The sequence below is a fragment of the Alligator mississippiensis genome, chromosome 7 (genome assembly GCF_030867095.1).
Source record: "Alligator mississippiensis isolate rAllMis1 chromosome 7, rAllMis1, whole genome shotgun sequence".
In the NCBI taxonomy this organism is placed as follows: Eukaryota; Metazoa; Chordata; order Crocodylia; family Alligatoridae; genus Alligator; species Alligator mississippiensis.
In genome coordinates this window covers 21,543,173-21,568,812 of record NC_081830.1, presented here as the reverse complement: position 1 = coordinate 21,568,812, position 25,640 = coordinate 21,543,173, and the positions used below count along the sequence as shown (strand labels likewise).

Genomic DNA, 25,640 nt, shown 5'->3' with positions numbered 1-25,640 from the left:
GAATCACACGTTGGTGTTTGCATACCTGATGCACTCCTGGGAGTCAGCCAGTCAGTGACAGAGGCAGGAATACAACTGGGACCCTTTGGCTCCTAGCATTACAACCCTTCAGCTCACTGTGCTGGGCACTGATCTCAGGCTAAGCCAGAGAGAATCAGGATTCACCTTGCTGATTGTTGGAGCTCCACCAATGTTCAAATCTGGCCCTGGCAGTAATGAGCAACCTGGAGACTTGGGTGGCAGCTCCCACCCCTGGGCTGGTGTGTATATTTGTGTCTCCAGCACTGGTCCATGATGGGTCTCTGCTTGCCATAGGCCGGTGCCTGTGTTACACATCCATGACCCCACCTCCCACCCCAGAGCAATCCTACAGAGCTGCTAAACACAGGTCCTGCCTGCCATGTCCTTAGGAATGGCATCAGGGAGCAATCTTGGCCTGGCTGCTATGGGAGCTCTCTTGGGAGTGGGTGGAGGCTGGCAGTAGCTTGCACCACAGATGCCTTTCTTGGCTTGCTGGCCGAACAGGGCTTCCACTGCCGGGACTGCTGGTAGGGGTTGGCATTTCATATAGCAATGGGAAAGCAGCAGGGAGGACAATGAGCCATGAGAAGGAAGGCTGTTTTGTTGCCAGTCTTGGTCCAAGGTCTGAGAAGATCTGGGCTCAAGCTCTTGTTTTGTTCTGCTCCAGTTTGTGCATAAGGACATTAGCTCTTCCCTCCTCTGTCCTGCCTGGGAAGTTTGTGAGGCTCTGAAGAGAGACAGGCTCCCCACTGCACATGCAGACTGCATACGCCTAGAGCAATTAGATGCAAAATCACCTTGATCTCCTGTCTGCAAAGGCAACCTGCATTTCAGACACCATCCTGATGGCCGGACAGGCCAGGAGTGTCTGAACACTGAGCTAAAAGATTCCGGGATGCCTGCAGGGAGCTGCAGGGCAGCAAGGGAGACTGACAGCTGCGTGTCAGTCTGCCCTCTCCAGTCAGCACCCTGTCACCCGGGGGCGGGAGATGCTGATGAGGCAACCGTCACCAGGCGCCTGTCTCCATGGTTATGGGATGTGGGCGGCGGTCCAGGGCCCTGTTCCATATGCCCGGCACATGGGAGCTCTGCAGAACATCCCTCTGTGCAGCTATCCGGAAAACAGCACTGCGGAGATTTATGATGGAGCCACTAACCTACAGCCCTCTCCCAGGCAGGCAGGCTCCAAGGACAGCTGGGAAGAAGGCCTCTCTGGGGCTGGGTGGAGGCACAAGATTCAATTGTCTCCATTTACACTCATTTCAGACTGTGCTGAAGGGGCATGGAGTCGCCTGCCCAGTGAGCAGCCCCTGTTAGAGCCAGGCCAGCTCCCTACCCACAGCTCTGCTCATGCCCCAAGCTATTCCAGCACTGGGCACCCACCCCAACTCAATCCTCTTCAGCAGCCCCGGCATAGCACCCCCTGCCCCGTAGCCCCTTGGCACTGACTCACCACCTGCTTCCAAAGCATTCTGTTGCAATCCCCGAATTGCCCAATTGGACAAAAACCAGCCCTTTCTGTTTACAGGCCTTTGCGCTTTCCAAGGAAACAGACAGTGAGTGGGAACGGGTGTCTGGGAGCTCCGGGCCAGACCAGGACATGGGAGTCAAATGGGAACCAGAAGTTTCACATACCCCGGGTGCATATCAATGGGCCACTCATCCAGGCCCTCCTCTCCAACAGCTGCGTAATGGCCAAAGCCAAGAAGAAGGGTAGGCTGGCCCTTCTCCAGAGCCTTGGCGAGGATGGGAGCTGTCCCTCCAGCCCAGGATCCCAGGCCCTTGCTGATGTCATGCTCTTTCCATTCATAAAGTGGTGGGAAGAACTTGGAGCAGAGCACGATGTCACACCCGGAGGGATGAGCTGCTCCAGCATGGGGGTGGGCCGTCGTGACCCAGTGTCCTCCCAGCCGCATTACCAAATAGAGGCGTGAACCTCCAGCAGGGCTCCTTGCCTCTCCTCTACCTCGGTCACTCCTGCTGTACCAAGGCTTTCATTCATGGTGGTAAGAACAGATGAGCCATAAAGCAGGGATGTGGGTCAGATGGGAAAGAGAAGCCTGGCTGAGCTAGGAAAAGGCCACCTGGGTGTGCCTGCCTTTGCTCTGAGGCAGCCGCGGCCATACAGATCCCAGCTGGGCTTTGCGGTTGCATTTCTTTTCGAATTGTCCAAAAATATTCCCCTGATTCAGTGTTATTTTGACCAAAATGTTGTCAGTGCTAGCAACAGAGAAAGCAGGACAAGGAACCAGCCAAAACGGGGGAAGGGGTCAAAGCTGGTTTGATTTACTCATCCAAAGAGGAAACTTCAGTATTCCAGCCACCGGGGAGGGATTAAAGCACATGTTTTGGGGGTTAAAGCCCCGGCAGCTGGAAGTCTGCAGTTGCTTCCTGGCTGTGCCACAAGCTCCCTCTGTGTTAGGGCAAGCACCTTCAGGGCATCACGTCTCAGATCCTACCCTAAGAACAGGGAAGGCATTGCCGCTGGGCAGCAGTGACAGAGGGGAACACTTTTCCCTCAAAAGTGTTGATTCCTCCAAAGCAGAACAACTCATGGGAACCTTCTGACAAGGACGGAGCTTCCCCTCGCCCACCCCGACCAGCCCATAGCCCGGGGCGGCATTGCTCCCCCCGAATGACGGACACACGGCAGCAGGTCCTTTCTCTGCCTATTCCAGATCCAGGACAGCAGCATGGGGTGAACACCAGATGCACCCGACAACTGGCTGCTGGAAGCAAGTCGCCCGCTCTCCTCATCGAAAAGGAACTGGAGCAAGGAAACACTTGAAATCTCTAGAACTGTTGAGACAGGAAACCTGCTCCCCAGCTCTTGCAGATAATCAATCACCCCTCCTTTTCCTGCGGTAGTGCATCTTGTCTCGGAGGGCACAGCACCTCACTGTCTGAGCATGTATTACAGCAGCTACCACCTCAGGGCCCTGAGCTCAGATCAGACCACGGGGGCGGCTACAACACAGTCAGAACGGGAGCGTGTTGTACGTGCCCAGCCCCACTCCGCGTGGGGCTCAGCCAGTGGGGCTTACCTGGGCACCTGTAGAGCTTGCGGGCTTGACTTATATCACCTTTGCTCAGGCGAGTGCGCTGGCCAATGGAGGGACGCAATCCTTGCACTTCATATTTGGGCAGGATGGTATCAAGGAAAATCCCCCTGGAACAAAAGCAGAGACAGGGGTAAATGGTTGGGAAGACACCATCTGCTCGTTTCCCCCAGGCTCTGCACAGGGCTGGCCTTGGTCTCCCCTGGAGTAGCTGCCCAGACAAATACACAGGAGTGAGATGCTGGGCCTCTGCCCTGAGCACACTGCCCCTGCAGGGCTCTAGAGGGGCCAGGCCCAACCTGAGCACCCAGCGTGGCTCAGCTCTCTGCTCCCAAGCTGCTACTGCCCAAGCAGCCCACATACCCAGCCACCCTGCTCAGATGCCCCCCCCTCACTGCTGTTACCCAGTCTGGCTTGATCTATTTAGCTGAGTGCAACTAAAGTTCAGCCTGATTTTCTTCTGCAATAACCTGCAGCATATGTGCATGTGCATGTGCACGTGTGTGCACATGCAGTGTATGGGGAGGTGGGGAAGCAAATCATCCCCAGCAGACAGCACAGTCTCCTTCTGGGAGATGTTAGGACCGCGTGGGCAGAGGAGAAAAGGTGGATGGAGAAGCAGATGGCAAGAATCACAGCTGAAGAGAGAGGCAAGGAGGAGGCAGGAGGGCTCAGGCTGCAGCATCTAAACAGACTGCAGGCACCCAAATTTGCATGGTCCTGTCCATATCAGCAGCAGTGCGATATGCTAGAACTAGTATTAATTAACAGAGAGCTGCTTTAGGCTACCAGTAACATTAGTACTGTTACCAGTAGCATCGTCACTAGCTGTAGCACTGCTATTGGCAGCACCAGTTAGCCATCAGTTACTGGTAGCATCAGTGCTATATTACTAGCATTAGTACTATCTGTAGCATTGCAGGTGGCAGCTCCACTGTTTGCTAGAGGTGTATAGCAAGTCTGCACACAGGGAGCTCTGAAATTCCTCCCCTGGCTTGGCTTCTCAAGTCTGCTGGACTACGGAGGATGCTCTGTTCACATTCGACATGGTGGAAAGGCAGTTTGCCCTGACAAGCTATATGAAGGAGGGTTGGGGAGAAGGGACCCGACACAGCAAGGCTATTTTGGATGGTTTTGCAGCAGCAAAGCCTTGGCTTTAGATGCCCTGCCCTGTGGTAACAATTGAGCCCCTGTGCACAGGGTGTTGTGGGGACGGGGACTGCAGCCAGAGCTGAGAGGAGCAAAGCAGGCTGTGACCACCTTCCTCATTTGATTCAGACGGGGGTCATGACCCTGTCTGTTGGGTCTGGCCTGACCTGCTGGGACCACATCTGAGTCAGCGCTCCCTCACATGTGGGCTAGCTGCCTCCCCTGGGCCTTGGTGTGGGTTTCAGCCGCTGCGAGGGTGGCACGGCTGTAAAATTCCATGCCTAGGTCAGCTTCGCTCCAGGAAAGGAGGGATAAGCTGCTAAAAACAGCTCCTCCGCCCCTGTAATTAGAGTGCTTGCTGTATACGCGTGGGGACATGAGTCAAGCAGGCCAGCAGCCCAGCCCGGTGAAACCCACAGCCGGAGCCCTGAGGTGCAGGACAGCAGCAGGGCTGGGCTGCCGTGCCTTCAAGTGGCTTGAGATGAATGGGATCTAATGCTCTGGGAGAGTGAGGACAAGGGACACAAGAGCAGAGAAAGGGATAAATGAAGCCAGCATCGACAAAGCAACAAGGAAGCAGCAATATGCAAGGGGCAGGAACTCAGCCTCTCCCCCAGCCCCCAATTCATCGGGGCTCCACTGTGAGTGAGCACAGCCTTTCCCTGCTTCCGTCACCATATGGACATGTTTAAGTGGGGAAGGGGAGGGGAGAGGGGCTTGCATTTCTCCAGTGACCTATAGTTTCCATCCTCTTGCTGAGAGCAATTTCCCAGGAACGCTTTCCTGGCCCAGTGCAGCAGCATAACACGCTTCACCCAGTTGGCAGAGCCCTTCTTCTGGCAGCTGGGAGCAGCTCAGGAATTCAAGAAAGCAGCACCGGGCAAAACGGGACGTCCTCTCCCTGCAGCAGCGCCATGCACAGCAAGTCATCCCAGAGAATGCCCCTGACCAGCTGCTGAAGGAGGAGAAAGCTTTTGGCCAGAAAACAAATGATGAAATCTCGAGGCCAGCTCTGCAACACGTAACCATGTGGGGAGCTGCCAATGACCCTGGGAATATGAGTCATCAGGGAGCTGCCAGAGCAGAGTCCCTCAGCTTCTGCCCTATAGCTGGGCCCCAGAGGCTGGATTTCATGAAATTGCAGGGCAGGGTGCATATGCCAGCCACATTCGAAGGAAAGAAATATCTAGAGCAACCACAATGATGCAAAGGTCTTGCTGCAGAACAGGGAATTCTAGGATATCAGGGACACCGGCTCCCCTGAGGCTGCTCTCCCCATCTACAGCTGAGAACAGCAAGGTGCCGCAGACCACGTGCTCAGGCAGGCTGCATGGTTTCTGGAGACCTACATGGTTCTGCTGTTTGACTGGTGACCCAATGCGCATGGTGATGGTGACAAGCCCTTGTGTCCCTTGCTGAGCAGAACTGAACTGGTATACACTCACAACCTCAGACTCCTCCATTAGAGAGGGACCCCAAAGGAGATCAGGGTGCTATTGTGTTGGCTGTGGCACGTGATAGGAAAAAGTTCCAGTCCCAAAACACTCACTGGCTTGTTTCTTTCTCAGATACAGAGCAGGACAAGCACTTGGGTGGCATTACTCAATCCCACAGTGCCTGAGATCTCAGTGTGGACTTCAGTGAAACAGGTGATAAGTCACACCGGATGTTATTAGTTTGGATAGAGTAGATGGGGATTACTAAGAGCGCTACGAGGTGGGTAGGGCGACACAAGCAGGCTGTGTTGGAAAGGGAAGACTGGCTGGAGGAAGGTTTCTCAAGGACTGGCCACAGCAATCATCTTATTCAATATTTTCATTAATGACCCTGGTACTTAAAAGAGCGTGCTGGTGAAATATGTTAACAAGACAAAGGCAGGAGGCACTGTCTATGTAGAGGAGGAGAAGAATAGTATGCAGGATGGGAGAGAAAAGGAAATGGAGTGTAATAGTCCTCAGGTACACGACTGGATGTTTTGTTCTATCGGTGAGACTCTCTGCTGTGTGCTGGGAGCTGTAGGCTGGGGTGGGCTGAGGACAAGGAAGATTACAGTCCAGCCAGTTACAGAATGACTGAGAGCTCCCCAGGCGATGCAGCCATCATCAACAAGGCAAAAAGACAATCCTTGCATGATCCAGGCAAAGTGTTTCCAGAAGAGACAGGGCAGGAGAATACCAATACCATTGCCCAAGACTTCAGGGGGGTGTTACTTAGACAGAGCAAACTCCTGCCTGTGCAGGTAAGGAACTATTTAAGCTAAATTTAGGACAGTACCATGCCAGTGCCATGAATAAATGCAGTCTGGGAATTCAGAGGAGGTTTTCTAACCATTGGCAGAGAGGAGGTCTGGAACAGCCTGCCAACAAGTGTCATGGGGGAAGAACCAAACCTAAGAAGGAGTGGGGTCAGTATGTGGAAGTGACTCCATGTGGTGCTGACCCGGGATAACAGGCGCTGATAGTCCTGTGCTCCTAAGACAAGGCAGGCAGGAGAGGTGAAGTGACTTAGCTTAGGTCAGACAGCAGCTCAGTGGCAGAGCTGGGAGGAGAACCCAGGTTTCCCGACTCCTCTTAGGCTTGTGCCCTACCCCCATGGCCTGCCCCGAGGCAGCAGGTCCAAGGCGTGGGGCCCAATTCAGCAAGGCACATGTGGTCGTGTCCAGCAGTAAGCACCTGTGTGTGACCCTGGAGAGGTCAAGCACATGCCTGAATACTTTGCTGCACTGGCACTTGTGTCCTGTTGCTCTGGCTGGTCTTCTTTAGTCTACTAAGATGCAGCACAGGCAATGAGCCTGCACGCTCAAAGAGGCAGATCCAGGCTCTTGGCTACTGGGCTTCAGCTCTGTTATACCCTGTTAAGATGCCAGGGGGGGCCTGCTGCCACTGCACGCAATAGGCAGTTCTGCACATGCTGGGCTTGCCTTGTGCAGCTATTGCAAAAGCAAGACCCAGGGGCATGTCCTGGGTAGCATAAGTGAAGCTGGCAACAGTACCCACTGAAAGGTGCCAAGCAGAAACCCAAATAGAGAGCAGAAAGAACATGCCAGACACACCTCAGTAGCCTGCAGTGACAGGCATCTGTGGGGCTCACCCCCATGGGCTCGGCTAGGAGGATTTCTCCTCCTAGGATGCACCTGCTGAGGCAGCCACCCCAAGGGAAATCCTGGCAAACCCAGCAGGAGCTACAAAAGGAGGGCTAATCCCCAGACAAGAGGCTCAGCAGAGGACAACATTGCCCCCACAGTGCCCAAGGATGCAGCCCCGCTGAGAGATGGGCGGTGGCTGTCATTCCAGGCACGGTGCCGCTGGCTCGCTCCCAGCACTTGGTGTGTTCCAGCGATTAATGAGCTGCCTTTGCAGAGCCCTCTCCCTGGTGGCGGCTGTAGGTTGAAGATTAGGAAGCCTTTGCTAGTGACGATGGGTCTCTGGGGCTTTGGACTTAACTCCCCAGCCATCAGGGCACTGAAAACCCCTGGGGGCAAAAACTAATCTTGGATTAGAAGGCACAAAGGAGGACTAACATACTGAAGCTAGGTAGATACAGAAGAGCAATCCTCATCTTCCTGATCGGAGGAAGGCTTGATTTTGATGACCTGGAATCCATATAGCGCAGTACAAGACAGGAGCAAGGAGAAATCCAAAGGTGAATAATGGGCCAGGCAGAACGGATCTGGGGCTTACAGTGGCCATCAGCTGGAGCCAGCAATAGGATGCTTTGGTCGCCCCACAAAAAAAGAGAGGAATGTAATTTTACAATACATTAACAGGAGCATTATATGCTAGACATGGGAAGCAGGTTTGCCCTGCATGCCATTAGTGAGGCCACGGCTGTGTCCAGTTCTGGGCACCACAATTTAAGAAAGATGCAGATAAACTGGAGTGAAAACAGGGCAGAGCCATGAGAATAAGAGGTTTGGAAAGCATGACCCATGAGGAAAGCATGGAGGAAGCGGGTTTGTTTAGTCTGGAGAGGAGAAGACTGAGAGGAAAGATGATAACAGTCTTCAAATATGTAAAAGGCTGCTATAAGGGGTGGCTATCAATTGTCTGGAGAGGAAGAGAAGCGATTGGCTTCATGTGCTGTGAGGAAGGTTTAGGTTCAACAGTAGGAAAAAGTTTCTAAGTATATAGCTACAAACTGGCTCCAGCTGCCTGGGGAGCCTAAGGCAGCCCATGCTGACAGGGTTTTAAGAACAGGTTATACAACCATCTGCCAGGGACAACCTAGGTTTCCTTGATCCTCAGAGCAGAGGGATGGACTGGGTGACCTCTTCAGTTTATTCTGGCCCCACACTTCTGTATCAACCCATCTGTTTTTCTAGTCCCCTTTGCTCTCACAAGTCTGATGCTCATGGAGCAGGTGAGACTCATTCCTGCATTTGCTCCTTCTGAGCCAGAAGAGCCAGGAGGAGGGCTGTGGGCCATAGTGCAGCTTTCATAAGGGAGCTCCAGTGGGAGGGATGATGCGAGTGCCTGGGCTGAGTCAGCAAGCAATGCACAGCAGCTCACCTGGAGAAGGTGTTCCTGGCATAGTGCATGATGCTGTCGAAATCGTATGTCTCACCAAGCGACTCCACCTCTTCAGGCTCCATCTTCAAGAAGTTGTACTCCTGCCCTGCGGAAACGGGGGGAGACAGAGCCATGGACAAAAGGCCCTGTAGCAATGCCAGGCAGGGAGGGCGCTGTGATCTGGGCCTGGCACAAGCCAAAAGCTTTCTCCCCCGTGCTACAGGCTGAGATGACTCACCCATGGAAGGGGCAAGAGACCAAGAGCAAGGTGGGGGAGAATGGAAGAAAAGAGGAGGGTAGAGAAGTGAAAGAAGGGGCCTATACCTAGTTGGATGTTCTCCTTGATGATGGCCACGTGGTCATCCCGATCCGGGCGGGTGTGCTCGTGCCAGAACCCGATGACATGTCCCAGCTCGTGAACCACGATGCCGAACTTGTCACAGTTTTTGCCAATGGAGATGGCCTGGGGCCCACCTCCCCTGCGGCCCACATAGGAACAGCACCTGGATTGGGGGAAAAGAGGCCTCGTGTTAGCACAGAGGAGAAACCGGCCAAGCTAGATGCTCCTTAGCCCAGGGATCACTGAGGTTAATGGACTCGCCCAGGGGTCAACACCCAATGGCAAGGTAATATTCACCACATGAGATCCAAGAGGAGCAGAAGTTATCAATCTCACTGCCAAAGGGCCAGGATGGAGCCACTGCAACGTCCACAAGGGACCCCCAGTCAAGTGCAAGCTGCCCAGCTCAGGGAGGGGCACAGCCACAGGAGAGCAGCACAGTGCATGCTGCACTTCCTACCATGGCATGGTGCCCTGTGTAGCAGGCAAGCAGGAAAAAGTGCCCTGCCCTGGGTGAGCCAGCATCCTTTGTGGAGATTGCAACACCTCTCCCCTCCTCCAAGAGCTGGACAGAGGAGGGAGCCTGGTGCTTTAATGACAGGGAATCCCCGGCCCTCTGAACAGTTAGCAACTCCCTGGGGTCAAGTGTGTACTCCCAGCTGGGTCTCCATGAGAGGCAGCACATCTGGCAAATCATTATAGCTGCCCCAGCGGTGTGGAAACTTGAATGGCCTGCCCATGGCTTATGCAGAAGCCAGGCCTGGGCAACTCTGGCTAGGGAAGCATGTGGAGAGGGCTCAGCTCACTCCCGACCATTCCCACAGCCCTCCTTTGAGACAACATGCCACTGCCCCCAGAGCCAGCCGCAGCCATCCCCAACCCCAGCAGCTAGAACAGGTGCTTCTTTTGGGCCCAACTCAGGGCAGTTCAGGGCACACCCTGCCAATCACTTCCTGCCATCTGCTCAGCATCTAGGGCTCTAGCAAATCCATCTCTCACGTTACCAGTGCTCCGGCACCCAGACACCCACTTGCATGGCTGGTCACTGCTGGGGTGGAGGGCTCTGAAGACAGACAGACTGGTAGCTGGCCGACACCACTGAGTCTTCATGAAGGGATGAGAAGGTGGCTTGGTGCTGCATCATATGCAGACCAGTGGTGGTCACTACAGAGTCAGGCCAAGGTCATTTCCCTTCACTGCAAACTGCACAGGCAACCCTGGCACAACCACAAGGCATAGCAGGGGGGACCATATTGGCTGACATCCTGCTGCTGCCAAGGTTGCTAAAACACCTCTTGGCCCCTGCAGGAAAGCACCTGCCCCTCCTGATGAAAGGCAATTTGCTGAGCATCAGCTTATACTTTCCTGTTGCACTCCCGCCTCTCCCAGTCACAGTGAAGGGTTCACCCCTTTACTAGACAGCTCTCCCATTCCCCCCACCTCTTCATTGCTGCTGCATCCCAATAGACAGATTGGGCCATTCTGATCCTTCCCCATGGTCCCAGTAGATTTTCAAAGGTCTGCACTGTTTCTAGGCACACCTGCACAAAGGGGGCTGCAGATCCAAGGCACTGTCTGACTCAGTCAGCCCAAAGGTCCCATCCATCCTTGTGTTGTGACTTCATCAGAGACCAGTGGGGTGTTTGTAGGGAACAGGAGGATATTCACTCTGGCCCCTCAAGGGAAGGAGGCAGCAAGCAAGTATGGGTCCATCTATCCCAATGGCACTTTCTTCCTATCACCCATTAGGGGCTGGTGCGTGCCCTAAAGCATGAAAATATCCATCTCCTCCAAAGCTTGCTCATTATTTATAATCCCTTCTGTTGAGACATGAGACCTCCTCTCTCTCAATATATAAATCCCTTACCTGGCCATGCACACAACCCTGCTGACCCCAGTTACATTTGGTGTCACCGAGTTCTAATTCTTGTCCTTGGGCTTCCTTTGAATCCCCGAGGAAGAACCAGCTGCTTTTGGTCGGAAGACCCTCTGCATTCAGCTGTCTGAGCCCCGCTCTCCAAAGGTGTTCAGGTTCCCAACTCCCCCAGCCAGGCCAGGCACCCGCACACCCCGGAAGATCTGGGCCAGGGGCTCCAGGGGGGTAGCGTACCGCATGGCTGCTCCATGGGTGTTTCAAGGCACATCAGTCAGGCTTTAATTGGGCCTAATTAGCACTCCCACAAGCGGCCATGCTCTTTAACTGCAGCTGAGCATCAGTCACAGCAGGGAGGGGATCAGGCTTGCCATGGAGTTGCGGGAACCCTGCCAGATCTGTCCATTAAACCTGAACCCTGCAGCCTAGTGCCCGGGCACAGCCCATCCCCAGCCATGGTGGAGCCTGCCTCCCAGCCCGTGCCAGCAGCTCCAGGAACAGCATGTGCAGCTTTCTCCTGGCAGCTGGGCGGGGGATAGGCCACTACAGACACCTCTGGATTCCCCGGGAGGGAAGGGCTACAGGATCAGGCCCTGTGGCAGGTGCCTGCATGCTCTGGACCCAAGCCAATGCTCCTTCAGGTGGAGGGGAAAGAGCTAGGGAGCATGTGCTGCTGTTTAGGACCCAGAGTCCTGGGCTCTAGTCTTGACTCTGCCACTGAGTTGCTGTCTGACCCTGAGTGAGTCACTTCACTGCTCCTTGCCTCAGTTTCCCTTCCCACCCTTCTAGACTCCAGGACAAGAAGAAAGTGCATGTGCGGCCCCTACCATCAGGAGGATCTGGCCTGAACTGCGGCCTCTAGGTCCTGCTGGAACATGAAGAGTGAAACCCACCTGTTGCCTGTAACCACAGCTGGACAACGACAGTCCCAGGCCCTGATCCCCCCTAAGCACAGCTTTATGCCCTCACAGGTCCATCATCAAGGGTCGGGGTACTGTGAATCTGCACCAGGAATAGCAAGAGGGGGACTGGTCCCTCGGTATAGGTACGGGAGCAGTCAGGCCCCAACCTTCGTATCCTGTCTGCCAAAGTTTCCTGCCACCTCTGTTAGATCCCAGTGGGAGTTGGGTACCAAGACTCCCAGCCCATGGTTTCCACCGGGCCAGTCTCATCCAAAGTGCACCCCTAGAATCATCCTTGGGTCCCGCCGGGGCAAAGGCCCAGCTCACCCGCAGGGCCGGTAGGTGAAGATGATGTAGCTGTCCTCCTCGGTGCGCTCCAAGAAGGTGACACACGTGAACTTCTCCCAGTGCCGCATGGCCTGCCTGAAGATTGCCCTCTGGTTGCCTGCAGGGGAGGCAGGGAAAGACCAGGAGCTAGATGCAGCCCTCCTGAGACTAAGAGGAACAGGGGTGCAGCAGTTGCTGGTGGAGCTGGGCTCAGGGACGAACCCCACAGGTGAGTCTTAGGGCGTGCATCTACATGTGCTTATTAATGTGCAGCAATAAACTCTGGTGCATATGGCACCGGAGTTTATTGCTCCCAAATGCTGTGTTTGAACATGCACCCAAGACCACAGTATGTTGAGCTAGGTCGCAACGGTCCCGGCTGGCACGAGGCCGGGGGGGGGGGGGGGGGGGGGTCTGCCTGCCAGCCCGGGGCAGTTTCCCCTGGCTCAACATGCTGTGGAGGGGCTGGCTGGGGCCTGAGGGTGCTCCAGTGCAGAGCTAGCTGACAGGCAGCCCCCACACTGAAGCACCCTCGTGCCCCTGCCAGCCAGGTCAGTGTCTACATGTGCATTGCTGCACACAAAAAAACTCCACAGTATGATAGTATGTGTATTTACTAGTACTAACCTGCTGCAGAGTTTTAGTTCCCTGCGGCTTAATAGGGCTGCACATGTAGATGCTGAGACATTTACCGCAGAACTAATTAGGCTGCTCTGCAGCATGTAAACACGCCCAGGGATAGGTTAGCAGACAGGCTAAGACTTGCTGCTGCTGATGGCATAGCCCATGGGTCTCCAGGGGAGGGAAGAGTCCTCACCTCCCAGCTTCACACCTGGGGAAACTGAGGCACTGTGAGTAGGAAAAGGAGCTGAGAGCAGAACCCAGGGGTCCTGTCTCACTGCCCCTGCTCATGGTGCCTTTGCATGGGATCCCTTCCCACCTCCACCGTGTATGGTGACAGCCAACCAGGGCAGCAGAGTTGTGTCCCCAGAATGGTGCCACCCAGCCCCACTGCCCAGCTGGCCTGCCACTGCCAGCTGCCCCCACTCACCACTGAAGTTCCCACTAATCACATAGGGGATGACCCCATCTGGCCACACCCGCTCCGGGCGGGATGTGGCAGCCCGGCGACTCCGCGAGCGCTGCCGGACCAGCCACCCGTGCCTCTTGCGGTGCCTCCTGGGCCTCAGCCTGGTGTTGTTGGTGTTGCTACCTGCAGGTAGGATAACAGCTAAGCATTGCGGTAGGACCCAGCAGGAGCCAAGGGACCTACCCCACTCAGGGCACCTGCTTCCTGCTAGGGTAACTCAGCTGATGTCAGCTACACCCGCAGTGGATGTGGCCCAAGAAACCAAACACACCAGGTGACTTGAGAGTCTGGAGACAGACTTGTGACCCCAGGCGCTGAGCATGGCTGGGGGTGGCACTTTATCGTGGCTAAGTCAGGAATGGAGATGCATCCCACGTAGTAGAGGAAACCCAGGCTGTGACAGCCCAAGTCAAACCCACAAACCATTATACTCCTCCACCAAGCCTGACAGGTCCCTCTGGTGCTGAGTACACAGGGCACTGGTACATCCTGCAGTGGCCTGGGACAGAGCAAAGCCAAGGCAAGAGAGCACCTGCAAGTGCTGCATGGTTGGCTGGGGAACTAAGGCTGCTTCCAGGATCTTGGCTGAGCCCAAGAAAATGAAACCAACAGGGACAGAGCAAGCCAAGTCCTGGCTCTCCAAATATGCAGGGGCACATGCGGGGGGGCTGCGCTGCCAATGGTAAGACATGGCAAGGGCTCAGAGGGGACATTGCAAGGACTATACAGACTGCCTCCCTGGTGAGGAGAGGCCACGGGGGACTGGCCCATTGCACAGGCCACCTGGCAGCACCCGAAACAGGAGTTGAGATAGCACATGCAAGACAGGGTGAGGCTCTGGGGGACACACTATTCCTAGCAGTGCCCCCCATGTAGCTGGGGAGGATTGGAACAGGCCCAAGCGAGCCAGGCTACCTTTGTCCCATCCCTAGAGCCTGCAAATATTATCAGTGGATCCCCGCCAGAGTGGCCATGCCCTTTCCAGCCTCTCACGGTGCTAGCAGCTGAGCTAACAGTGCAGCAGCTTGCGCGGTCTAATGACCCTTGGCTTTCGGTGGGAGCTATGTGCTGGGCCCTTCTGTTGGTCTTCGAGAGGCGATTGCTGGAAGGCAGAAGAGGTTTGGGAGCCCTGCCGTGAGGGCTGTGCCAGGGGTCCTGTGCATGATCGAAGCAGCCAGGATCATTGAAAGGGGGTGGGGAAACTATTTGTGAACAAGTGCCTCAGAGGTGCCCCCCCGGCTGCAAGTCACAGCAAGGCACTGGCTTTGCTCAGTGTCCCGACAGTGGGATCCTACTACAGCACCTTAAGGTGACTGTGAGGTGGGGCAGAAATGTTCCTCTGCATTGGTTGGAGGAAAGCATGTGCTCACCACATTGTTCTGGTTATAAGTCGACCCCAACTTGTCAGGGCCAGTTTTAGGGAGAAAAAAAATTTCCCCAGAAAAGAAGCCCTGCTACAGCCCTTGCAAAGTCCTACAGGAGAATTGGGCAAGCAAGGGTAGGACCCAAAAGGTAAAATGCACAGAAAATACTTAAATACAAATGGCACTGCGAGGAATCTGTGATTGGGGGTTTTATCACATGCACAGAAGAGCTGCAAGCACAGAGGTCAAGGCTGTCACGGGCCCAACTCCAGCGTGATCCTGTACATCAGCAAAAAGTGATGTTATTGGTTCTTTTGGAAGGGGAAAAAAGGTGCTGTTATAATCAGAACAACGCGGTGCTTGGCTTAACAAGGAGAGGGGCAACTGTGGGTGCAGGGGAAGTCCTGAGACAGGCCCTTCCCCACCTCCTACAACACAAGGTCCAAGGGAAGGGGCTCTGGCAGCTGAGCAGGGGCTGGGGGCTGCTGTACCTGAGGAGTTGGTGGCCACCCTGAGCGTGGTGTGGCGCGTGAGGTCCGTTATGCGGTCTGCCTGGAACATCCGGAGATCTTCCTCGTCCAGCGCGATGTCTCCCAGGAAGGCAGCTGAAAGCAGGAGATGGGGGCAGGTTATGGGCGCTCTGGAAGGGGACTCATCCGCTCAGATTATCAGTCATGCCGACAGCTTGGGAAGCCTCCCAAGAAGGGGGCCAGGATTGCCAGCAGCTTTGAGACCTGATTTCCAGAGCAGCTGAGGCCCACATCTTCAGAAGATGCTGAGGAACCTGAATCCCCACCATTTCGACACCCAACTCTCTTCTGTTCCCAGGAGCTCCTGTTTGCAATGCTCATGGGCGTGGAGGAAAGTCCCATTATAAGACCTACAGAACTCCAAGCACAGAGCTTCTGTGACTTCTGTCTGCCTTAAATCCTTTTGCAGCCATGCACTATAATATCCCAGCACCTGGCCCCACATTAGTGGGCTGGGGAGTTCACAACACCTCTGTGAGATCAGCATAAGAGCCCTGTCTTAATGGATTAAGCAGAGAGATATAGGTTAAAGACAGAGGCAGACAAGGTTTTTGGGGTAAATTTGATATTTTTTATTTGAGTTGGTTTAATAAAAGAGATCATATTTACCCCAAGAAGCTTGTCTGCCTAAGTAGAGAGATGCACTTGAGGTCACACAGACTATTGGTGGCAGGGCAGGGACTCCACCTCATATCTCCAGAGATGGAGGGTAATCACCGGACACTCCTTCCCCTCACGGACATGATGGCCACAGCTTGAGTAGGCGGTAAGTGATGGCTAGGACTTATTCTGGCCCTCTGTGGGCAGGAAGAGCTCACCAGCACCACCCAAGAGGGTGCCCAGTGCTCTGGAAACCTCTCCCGCTTAGGGTTTTGCAGAGCTCCGGACCAAGGGTCCCATTTGTGACAGGAACCACAGACCAAGGGGCCAGCCAGGAAAGTGAGTCACTGCTGCTAGACCTCCCAAGAGGGCTGTGCTGCCAACTCCCACTTTTGGCTGCAAGTATCACAGCGTTGGGCACATTTCTGAAGGTACCTTCCCTTCACCAGGTGGGGATGTGACTGCATCTAAGAAAAAGGACCCAGAGCAAGGCTGGGAAATGCAGTGACCTGGGGGCATCTGGAGGACTCTGAAACCAGGTCCCAAGGAAAAGGAATCCAGGTGTTATTTGTAAAACATCTCAGGGTTTTTAAGCTACTCTCCTCATACGTTGCAGGACCTGAGTCCTGGTTCAGAAATGCTGGGGCTGGCTGAGCTGCCATCATGTCCTAATTTTTCATGGCAATGCTGATGCCTCATCCAGGCATGTGATACACAGACGTACTGACAGATGCCTGCACAAGCAACTCAGTACAAGAGACCAAAACACAGACATGTATACCTCTCCCATCCCTCTGAAAAGTTATTGCAAGGCCATGGGGGGGGCCCTCTTTCTCAGGAGTGAATTTCTCTCCTGTGGCCCGTGATACAGAAGGCAGGCCGTTCTGCCTACCAGGCATCAACCGGTCAGGAGTGGTGGGAAACCCAGGAGACACCTCTTCCCTGGATGCTGAAATGGGAAGTCATGGGCTGAAACTGCAACAAGGAACGCATAGGTTGAAGATGAGGAGAAGGAACTTCTCACAGGAATTAACTGCGTGCTAGAGGAGCGTGGCTTGGGACACCCGACACTGCCTTGGGCAGAGGTTAGACTAGACGACCTCCCCAGCCCTGCCAGAGCTGTGTCTCTAGGACTGCAGGGAGCCCTTCCTCCCCGTGGCAGGCCAGCAGTGTCAGTCTGCCCCGGGTCAGCTCTTATCACAAGAGGCTGCTACCCACTGGCAGCGTACAATAAGTGCGGGGTCTCACTCCCCTGCCCTTTCGATGAATTGGGACTAATCATCTGCCCTGTGGGTGGCCTTGGGGAGGCCCCGGACCACCTGGATCCTATAGCCTCATTCGGGAACGTATTGAATTCAGAGCACCTGCATTTCCTTCCCTGGGCTCCAGCTCAACAGAGCAGCTCTCAAGTTCCCCTGCAGACGCAGGCTTTGGCTTCTCTGACAGCCTCACATAGGCAGGGAGAGCCCTGCAAACTCTAGGAGACAAAACCATTCTCCCAGGGACTTCCCAAGAGGCCTTGTCCCCATGCTGGAAGCTGGCTTCCAGCCTAGGGCTGTCACATACATAGTCCCTTCCTCCATCTCCCCTGAGCCCCAGCCTCCCCCACTGCTGGGACAGACAACATGCAGACTCCTGCTCCCCCTGCCGCGCCCCTTCCGAGGAATGCAGCCTCCCCCATCCTTTTTTCCTGTTTCCCCTCTTCCTCCCCTTCCCTGCCTTGAACACCAAAACCCGGCATGCAGGGGAAGCCCTGCTGCTGGCCAGAGCAACGGGGCGCCCCTCGGTGCTCCCCCCTCTACCCGAGCCGGCTCACCAGCTCAGCTGGCAGTGGCCACGCTCCCACATCTGGTTTGCATCACAGCCGGCTTCATGTCTTGTTAGGGTTTTTCTATTATTATTATTACATAAATTATTTTAACCTTCACTGCTTTTGCAAGTTCCCTTTCTGGACCCTCCTCTCTCTCTCTCTCTCTCTCTCTCTCACACACACACACACACGGACCGGTCCGAACTAGGATTGCTAAGGGATACTCAAATAACCTCAGCTTCATCTGCCATGAGGAATCTAAACCATATGGGCCAAGGGAAAACACAGGAGTGCGAGCACAGGCCCTGCCTCCCTCCTCACCCGGGGCCTGGATTGTGCTCAGCTGCTTTTGCATGGACCCACGGTCCCAAAGCCCAGGGCAGCCTCTGCAGCAGAGGAAGGACGCTCCCAGGGATGGGTGCGTGGGATCTGGCTGTCTTGCCAGCCCCAAGGGGATCGAAGGGCAGGAAGGGGGACTTCACCATTTCAAGGGCAGAGGAAACACAAGCTGCCAAGTCCTGATTCCTGTTTCCAACACTCTCCCCCTGATCTGGACCCAAGCTTTGGGGCTGTCGTGCTATAACGATTAGGGGCCTCTGCTGCATCTTTCAGCTCTGGGACTGGATCCAGGGTTTAGGTTCAGGTCTGTCTGCAGTTAAAGAGCTGTGAGCCAGCCCCTGCACTTACCCCCAATCCCTTCCTTGGGCCAAGCTGCTGACTGTGCTTAGATGGAGGACTTGAAGCTTAGGCTCTGCACATAGGAGCACTGCTCAGCCCTTTGCCCAAGGAGGTGGTGCAGGATTTCACCCAGCACTGATGACACCAGATGCTGACATCCAGTGTCACAGCAGTCCGAACGCTGCACAGGGCCATGGCACAGGGAACAGCCAGCCTAGCCCATGTGCACAGCAATCCAACCACAGAAACTACCAGTGTGCTGTCCTGGGAGGTGACAGCAGAGATCTGGGCACAGGGAGTGGGAGTAGCCAGTGCTGTGGGTGGGAGGTGGGATCCCCTAGCATCCCAAGCATCTAGAGAGGCCTGGTGAGGACGAGCAGCGCTTCTGCAATGCAATAACTTGACAGGGGGACTCCCTCCTTGTCTGCAGGACACGGAGCATTGCGGACATTTGTCTTGCAAGGTCACGGAAACGCAAGCACTTCTCTCCCAGTGTCAGACTCCCACTCACTTCAGGAGCCAAAGGAGAAGCATCAGTGATCAGCACAGATCTTGCCCCTCTTTGCCCTCCTCAGTTACAGTCTCTCCTTACGCACATCTACCACAGAGCAGTGACCCAGGCGACTGCTCCCTGATGGCTGGACCTAGCCTGTGCTCTATGCTAGGGGTTGATAGGCACCCCTGCTGGTCCCAGAGGACGGTCCTATGGCAACAGCATCATGTTTAAAGGATGCCACTTGCATTGCAAAGAAGCCCCCCCCCCCCACTTATGTTAAAAGGAGTGGGGCTGGCAGCTGAGGAAAGCGAGAACGAATCCCCCAGACCAGCGAGGAGAAGGATCGAATAACCAGTTGGCTGCAAGCGAGACCTTCTGATCCAACTCCCAGCTCCTCCTCCCCTGCTTCCTCCTTCAGGAAAAGCCATCCAGGCTTCCCCAGAAGCCAGCTCTACAGACCTGGGATCCACACGCAACCCCTGGGAGGGGTGGAGGGGCTGTGTTTCAGACACCACCCACCCTCAGATGAGTGATTCAGCTCAGGGTTACAGGGACCTGGGAGTGGGAGAGTGACATAGGGCATCTGTGTTGCTCTGACCACAAGGGACGGTGCAAATATTTGGATTACAGATGCTTTGGGGCAGGCCCATGGCTGGGGAAGACAGAGCAGGGATATTGAGGGAGATTCTCAGACTGGGTAAAAGGATGCACTACCCTCCCCTGCAATGCAGTCAAGGGGCAGTCAGTGCCCATGTTGGAAAGGGAGAGCTCCAGGTGCGGCCATGGGCAGTGGACTGAGCCGGTGCTTGCAGCTCCCTGGGGATTCATGGCTCTGAAGGAAAAGTGCATGGGAGAGGAATGAGAAGTGAGGAAGTCAGGTGGTGAGACCGATTAAAGCGCAGTGCCATATCCCTGCTTTGACATGATTAATAGGTGGCTCCCCGAAGAGCCTTTCATTACTAGAACAAGACAGCACAATTAGGGTAAGTAGTGGATGGTTTCAGACATAGGCCACCTGCAAGCAGGGTGAGGAGCATATCCCAGCCTGGCAAGGAACCTGGTACCTACTCCTCTTTTTAAGAAGGGCTGAGCAAATGGCAAGTGCTTTGGGTTCAAAGCAGTGCTGTGGTCCTGGCCCATTCCTCCTGGCAGCAGATGTGATGAGGCTCAGAAGAACGATCACGTACGCACATCTCACGGCACTTCAGCCAAGAGGAATCGCACAATTTCTCCCAGTGCATGGAGCAGGGGAAGTTAACATCAGGGGGTGGGGGCGGGATGCGCCCAAAGTTACATGCAAGTCTGTGGCAAAATCAGGAAAAGATCCCACTCTGGCCCCTGCTGTGCCCCACTGCTTCCCCAGTCCCTTGGCCATTCCCTGTGCAACACTGGGAGCCCTAATGCAATTAGATGAACAAGCCGGAGACGGAGTGAAGCCAACCAAAGAAATACAAAAGCTAACAAAAAAGGGATATGGCAGCCAGGGGGATGCAGCTGAGCCTGCAGCGCATGCAGGGAAGGCGAGGGATGGTGGGAATCTCAACAGCCTGAGCCATGCATGGACAATGCTGGAGCCAAGGACAGTACAGAAAGACAGGGGAAAGCAAGTGTGCAGCAGCAGGCTAAGGGCTACAAAGTGACAGAAATAAAGAGGCTGGTGAGCAGCCAGGTGGTGGGATTTATAGCCTGGGAGAGAGCAGGGTCCTGGAACTAAAAGAAGCAGGGTCAGTCCCTTGCTGGCACGCACCCACTGCCTTCAGCGCCAGGGACAGAAAATGCACCTCCAAAAAGCAGCGACTGCCTGCGAAGGAACAGCACCAGTTCATGCCTGCTCAGGGTCTGCCCCTGGGTGTCAGAGCAGCCCCAAAGGGACATGGCTCCCTGCTCCACCTACAGCAAGAAATGACTGAGGGGCCACGGCGGCTGAGCGGCACATGCTGTCTGCAGCGGTCACTTTAAGGACTCGCCGGGAAGGGATGGAGCAGGGACAAAGCCACGTGCTTTGGACTGGGAAAGTTCCACGTTGTTGCTTTGCCTCCGAAGTGGCAGCAGCAAAACAAAACAGGGGGGAAAAAATCAGAACCATCGGCCACGTAAGCAAACACTGGACGGACCCTGTCCCAACGCTGCCCTCTTGACCGAGGTCCAATAGGGGCGCAGGACATGGGAGAACACACACGGCTCCACATTCTACATTTCCAAGCAGTTGGCACAAATGAAGGGAGCAGAGGTGCGCTCGAGAGCAGCTGGCCTTGAGCTGCCTCATCCATGCAGAAGCCAGCAGGGCTGTGCTATAGTGGGGCAGCAGCACAGCTCAAGGCCAGGGAACAGGTCAGGGAGCCTTGGAGAGGCAGGAGATTCTGGCTGTGCCTGTACTAGCCTCCTCCTGTTATCCTCAGGGCAACTCCATCCTGAGTCAGGCATAATTAAGTGGTTAGGGAGTGTGGGAGTTTGTGGCTGGAAGTATTAGCTCAAGTGACCAACCATCCTAGGTCTTCTGGGATAGCCTGGGTATCCATGTCCCTATGGACTCTAGATAACACGGCTTCTGTCTCAGCTTGGAAAGACCATCAGAGCAAACCCGAGTGGGGCAGAGGCTTCTGCAGCATCAGCACAGAAGACCCACTTTGAGAGGGAGTGGGCAGTGATAGCAAAGAAGATTATGAGGCAGCCGGATCAAGCGACAGTGATGATGACAGCAGCAGTGATAGCAGCAGCAAAACCGCCAGCGGCAGTGCATGCACTGAAAGCTCACAACCAGGGCTAGTACCAAGAGACAGTGTAACCGAATCAACGAAAGGAATGCAGGCGGGTGTACGGGAGCAGTCATTGTAATGGGTGTGCGGGTGTGAGGTTTTTGGGATGACTTTACGGTTTTGAAAGTGGTGTATGGTTTGTAATGCTAGTTGGTATATATATATAATTACCTATTTATATATATATATATATATATATATATATATACATTTTTCCAAATCAGCCGATGTGAGATGCACTAACAGTCAGTTATCCATGTCAGGGCCACCCTTAAGCCAGGTGTCCAGCACAGAGGAAAAGTCTGTGGCTGAACTGTGGCACAGGGCCTCCAAGAGGTAAACCCTGCCAAGACAGCATGTAACCAGGGCATGGGTGATGTGTGAATGCCACATTGTTGGCCCCTGCTCAGGATGCAGCCTGGGCCCCCTTACGTGGCGCTGTGCTGAGGCCAGCTTGTTCAATGCTATCTGGCTCTGTTGGGAATGCAGCTGGACTGGGCCCCAGATTTTGCCCCCTGAAAGTTGGTCACTTTTTTACTAGCGCATTGTCTACCCCGGCTCTGAGCAGGATTGCGTGACACAGGGTTAAGGAAAGATGACTGCTGGCACCTGTTCCAAGCCCTTTCTGCCACTGGCAGAGCTGAAAATAAAGTCCACTGTAGACAGAGCCAGAGCGTGTGGACCGAAATGGGCAGCACAGGACCAGGAGCCAGGACACCTTGGCTCTGTCCATGGCCGTAAGCATGGCCTTGTGACTCTAGCACAGGTCTGGGAGTCCAGACACCCAAGTGCTAGGAGCAGTGCTGGATGGGAATGGGTTTATGGCATACAGTGGAGGACAGGAGTCAGGACTCCTGGGGTTTGTTTGCAGCCCTAAATACCAAAGCTTTGCTACTGTCTCCAAAAGAAGCTGGATTACAATCTCAGCTCAGTAGCTTCCCTGTACTTCTGTTCCCTCCAGCTCATGTGCCAGCACAGGTGTCACAGGGCTGAATTAGTAATGCCTGCAAGGTGGAAGGAGTGTGGAAGCAGTGCCAAGGAAGGCCACAGAGTTACTGGACACTGACAGAGCAGGTAAGGATGTGCCATGAAAAACTTCAGAGGGAACAAATAAAATGATTCAACCAGCTCTGTGAAGGATGAGGCGCAGAACTCCACCACCACTCCGCAGACAGGAGAATAAGGAGTCAGAGGAAGGTTAAACCCAAGGGCTAGGACTCGCAGCGCACATATCCTTTCCTTTAGCTCAGGGGCTGTAATTGGTACAATGTTGCTGTAACTTGTTACCCAATTAGCAGAATGGTTGGTGGTGTCTGGTGTTTGCAGTTCACAGGTGATGGCAGATTAGCAAACAGGGAGTGCTCCTTGCAATTATTCTCTCTACATGGTGCAGGAGTGAGCAGAGTTTTTAAAGCTGTCTTGTGTCAACTACTAGACCCCAAAACCTGAGCCAAGAGGCACAGCAATTTCACTGTGCCATCCACAGGGTCACCGGTGTAAGACACTCCCTGATCCGGCTTGGCCACACAGTGGGAAGAAGCTGGTTTGGCCCATTCATTTTAAGCAGCTGCAAGGCTCAGCTAGAGACTTTTGCCCAAGCAAAGGGTAACTGGGCTTCAGAGAATAATCCAGCTCTCTCCAGGCTACTGATGTGGCCGCATTGTAATGATCAAGTGGTGAGGAGATGTACAAGGACCCTCCTGGAGACAAGTGGGCATTAGAAACTTTTAAGCAGCAAGGAAAGACACAAGAAGCCACAGCCAGAAGCTGGAGCCAGACCACTCAAATTACAAATCTGGCACAAATTTTTGACTGGGCAGATGATTAACCACCAGGAGAAACTGCCAAGGTTAGCAGCATACTCCTGTACGGGCAGGCTTCAAGCCCTTCGGGAGGATGCTTTAGTGGAAGACAAGTCACTGGATTCAGAACAGAGATTGCCAGATGAAACGCCCTGTGCAAAAACATATAGGAGGTCAGACCTGATTGTTTCAGCCCAGAGCTACGTGCAATAATAAAGGGACTTCATTTAGATTGCAAGAACTTGGGTCTCTATTAGCAGTGCCATGTGCTCCGTGCTGCGGCTTGCAGCCAAGAGGTGCAGCACATGCTTGGAGCTACTGCAAAACTCTCTGAGCACACAGAGCTTCCTGGTGTCACCCTCCAAGTCATCCTCACAACTTCTGCTCCACTGTTACACAGATGATCAACATGGTCTCCTCTGCCCTTCACACCTGCACATGGTCCAACGAGACCTCAAAACAAACCCAGCTGGTACAAGTCAGGGCTGGGTTCTTCAAAAGCCACTACAGGACTCAGCCAGGTTTGCGTCAAAAGCCTTTGCTGGTTAATATGGGTGTGACTTCTTTTGGAGACATATATATGTCTTGTCCAGGCAGCGGATAAGTTCACTTATCTCAGCAGTACACCATCACGTGCAGGTCACATCAATGATGAAACCAATGCCAGAATTGCCAAAGCGAGCGTGGCCTTCGGCAGACTATGTGCAAATGTGCGGGAGCACAGAGGCATCAGTCAACAAACAAAACTGAAGGGCTACAAAGCCACTGTGCTGCCAATCCTGATGTATGCATGCAAAGCCTGGACGGTGAAGATGGCAAGACAAGGTCCTAGACACTGAGGCTCTCACATGGGCAGGCATTTCAAGCATCCACACTGCTGATGAAATCACAGATCAGAGATGTGAGATGAGTGACTGCCAAAGAAGATCTTCTACGGTGAGCTAAAGGAGGGAAAGTGCTCTCAGGGCGGCCCGAAGAAACGTTTCAAGGACTCCCTCAAGTCATCCTTGAAACGTTTCAACATTGGCTTAAAGCCTCAGGAAGATCTTGCTCATGATGGTTCCACCTGGCAAAGCTTCAGCCATACCGGAGTTACCGTCTATGAGCGGAGGAGACCTGCCGAGGCTGAGCAGAAGTGCAAACAGCATAAATCTTGCAATAGCAGCACGTCCGCTGTTGATCAAGCAACCCAAAGTGGCATCTCTTGCTCAGTGCCTCAGACAGTTCAAAGCACAAATTGTCCTGGTCAGGCACTCGTGCTCACAGAAACCAAACTGATCAGTGACATCACAGTCATCTTCAAATTCGAAGGATGAACAACAACAGTATACATAAATATGTACAGGCAGTCCTCGGACTTACGACAAGATGCAGTTTTCAGGAACCAATTGTAAGTCGAAACATTGTAACTCGGAAACAATTTTCTCATAAGAAACAATGTTATAAAATGGGGGGTTTGTTCCTGAACCAAGGCCTGATTCCCTATTTTCACCAAGAATACCCCAGAATTTTGTACTTGATCAATTATAGATGAGTAATATAGCTACATGAATGTATTTATATTGTAAACAGCAATCATATTGATTTGGAAGGACTTCTTTGAGGTGACTTTGCTAGACTTTTTGAAGGGCTCATGGTTGGACTTTTTGAAGGGTTCTTGGCTGGAGTCCTGTCTGCTTTCTTAAAGAAAGCGTGCAAAGAAATTTGGACAGATGCTCTCCAGGGAGATGGGTGACGCAGTGAACTTGTTCACTGGCATGGAGTCGCACTGGATCAAGCGTTGTAAAGTTGAAACTACTGGACTGTTCTCAGTGGTGGCAGAACAAGGAACAATGTCTCTAGTTGCAGCGAGGGAAGTCTAGGTTAGATATTAGGAAGAATTCTCGTACTAGGAGGGTAGTAAAATACTGGAACAGGTTACCCAGAAGGGTGGTGGTATCTCCATCCTTGGAGGTTTTTAAGACCTGGCTAGCCAAAGCTTTGGGTGGGATGATCTAGTTGGGGACAGTCCTGCTTTGAGCAGGGGGTTGGACTAGTTGTGACCTCCTGAGGTCCCTGCCAACCCTCACTTTCTATGATATACACACACCCACACACACATATACATACACAGACATATATACATACATACATACACACCCCCTTTTTTTTTCCTAGGCAAGAGACCTTGCACAGGTGCAGTTAGAGGGGCAAAGGCAGCTATAATTGACTTCACTTGGAGAATATAGCCCATCCCAGGAAAAGTGCTTCTTGTCTGATACAGGTTTGAAGAAGCTGCTGGCACTGGCAAACAGGTTACAAGAGCAGACAAGGGCTCAAGCATCTCTTCCCTGCT

General features: G+C 53.8%; 1 protein-coding gene across 1 annotated transcript in view; it reads right to left on the bottom strand.

The window, feature by feature from the left end:
* BMP1 (bone morphogenetic protein 1) overlaps nucleotides 1-25,640 on the bottom strand; it is a 65,480-nt gene that overhangs the window by 23,311 nt on the left and 16,529 nt on the right. Inside the window, exons 2-7 of the mRNA XM_019491565.2 lie at nucleotides 15,125-15,238; nucleotides 13,231-13,392; nucleotides 12,180-12,297; nucleotides 9,062-9,240; nucleotides 8,738-8,843; nucleotides 3,066-3,190 (exon numbers count right to left, since the gene is read on the bottom strand). Coding sequence (XP_019347110.2) covers nucleotides 3,066-3,190; nucleotides 8,738-8,843; nucleotides 9,062-9,240; nucleotides 12,180-12,297; nucleotides 13,231-13,392; nucleotides 15,125-15,238 — 804 coding nt within the window. The remainder of the gene's footprint in view (nucleotides 1-3,065; nucleotides 3,191-8,737; nucleotides 8,844-9,061; nucleotides 9,241-12,179; nucleotides 12,298-13,230; nucleotides 13,393-15,124; nucleotides 15,239-25,640) is intronic.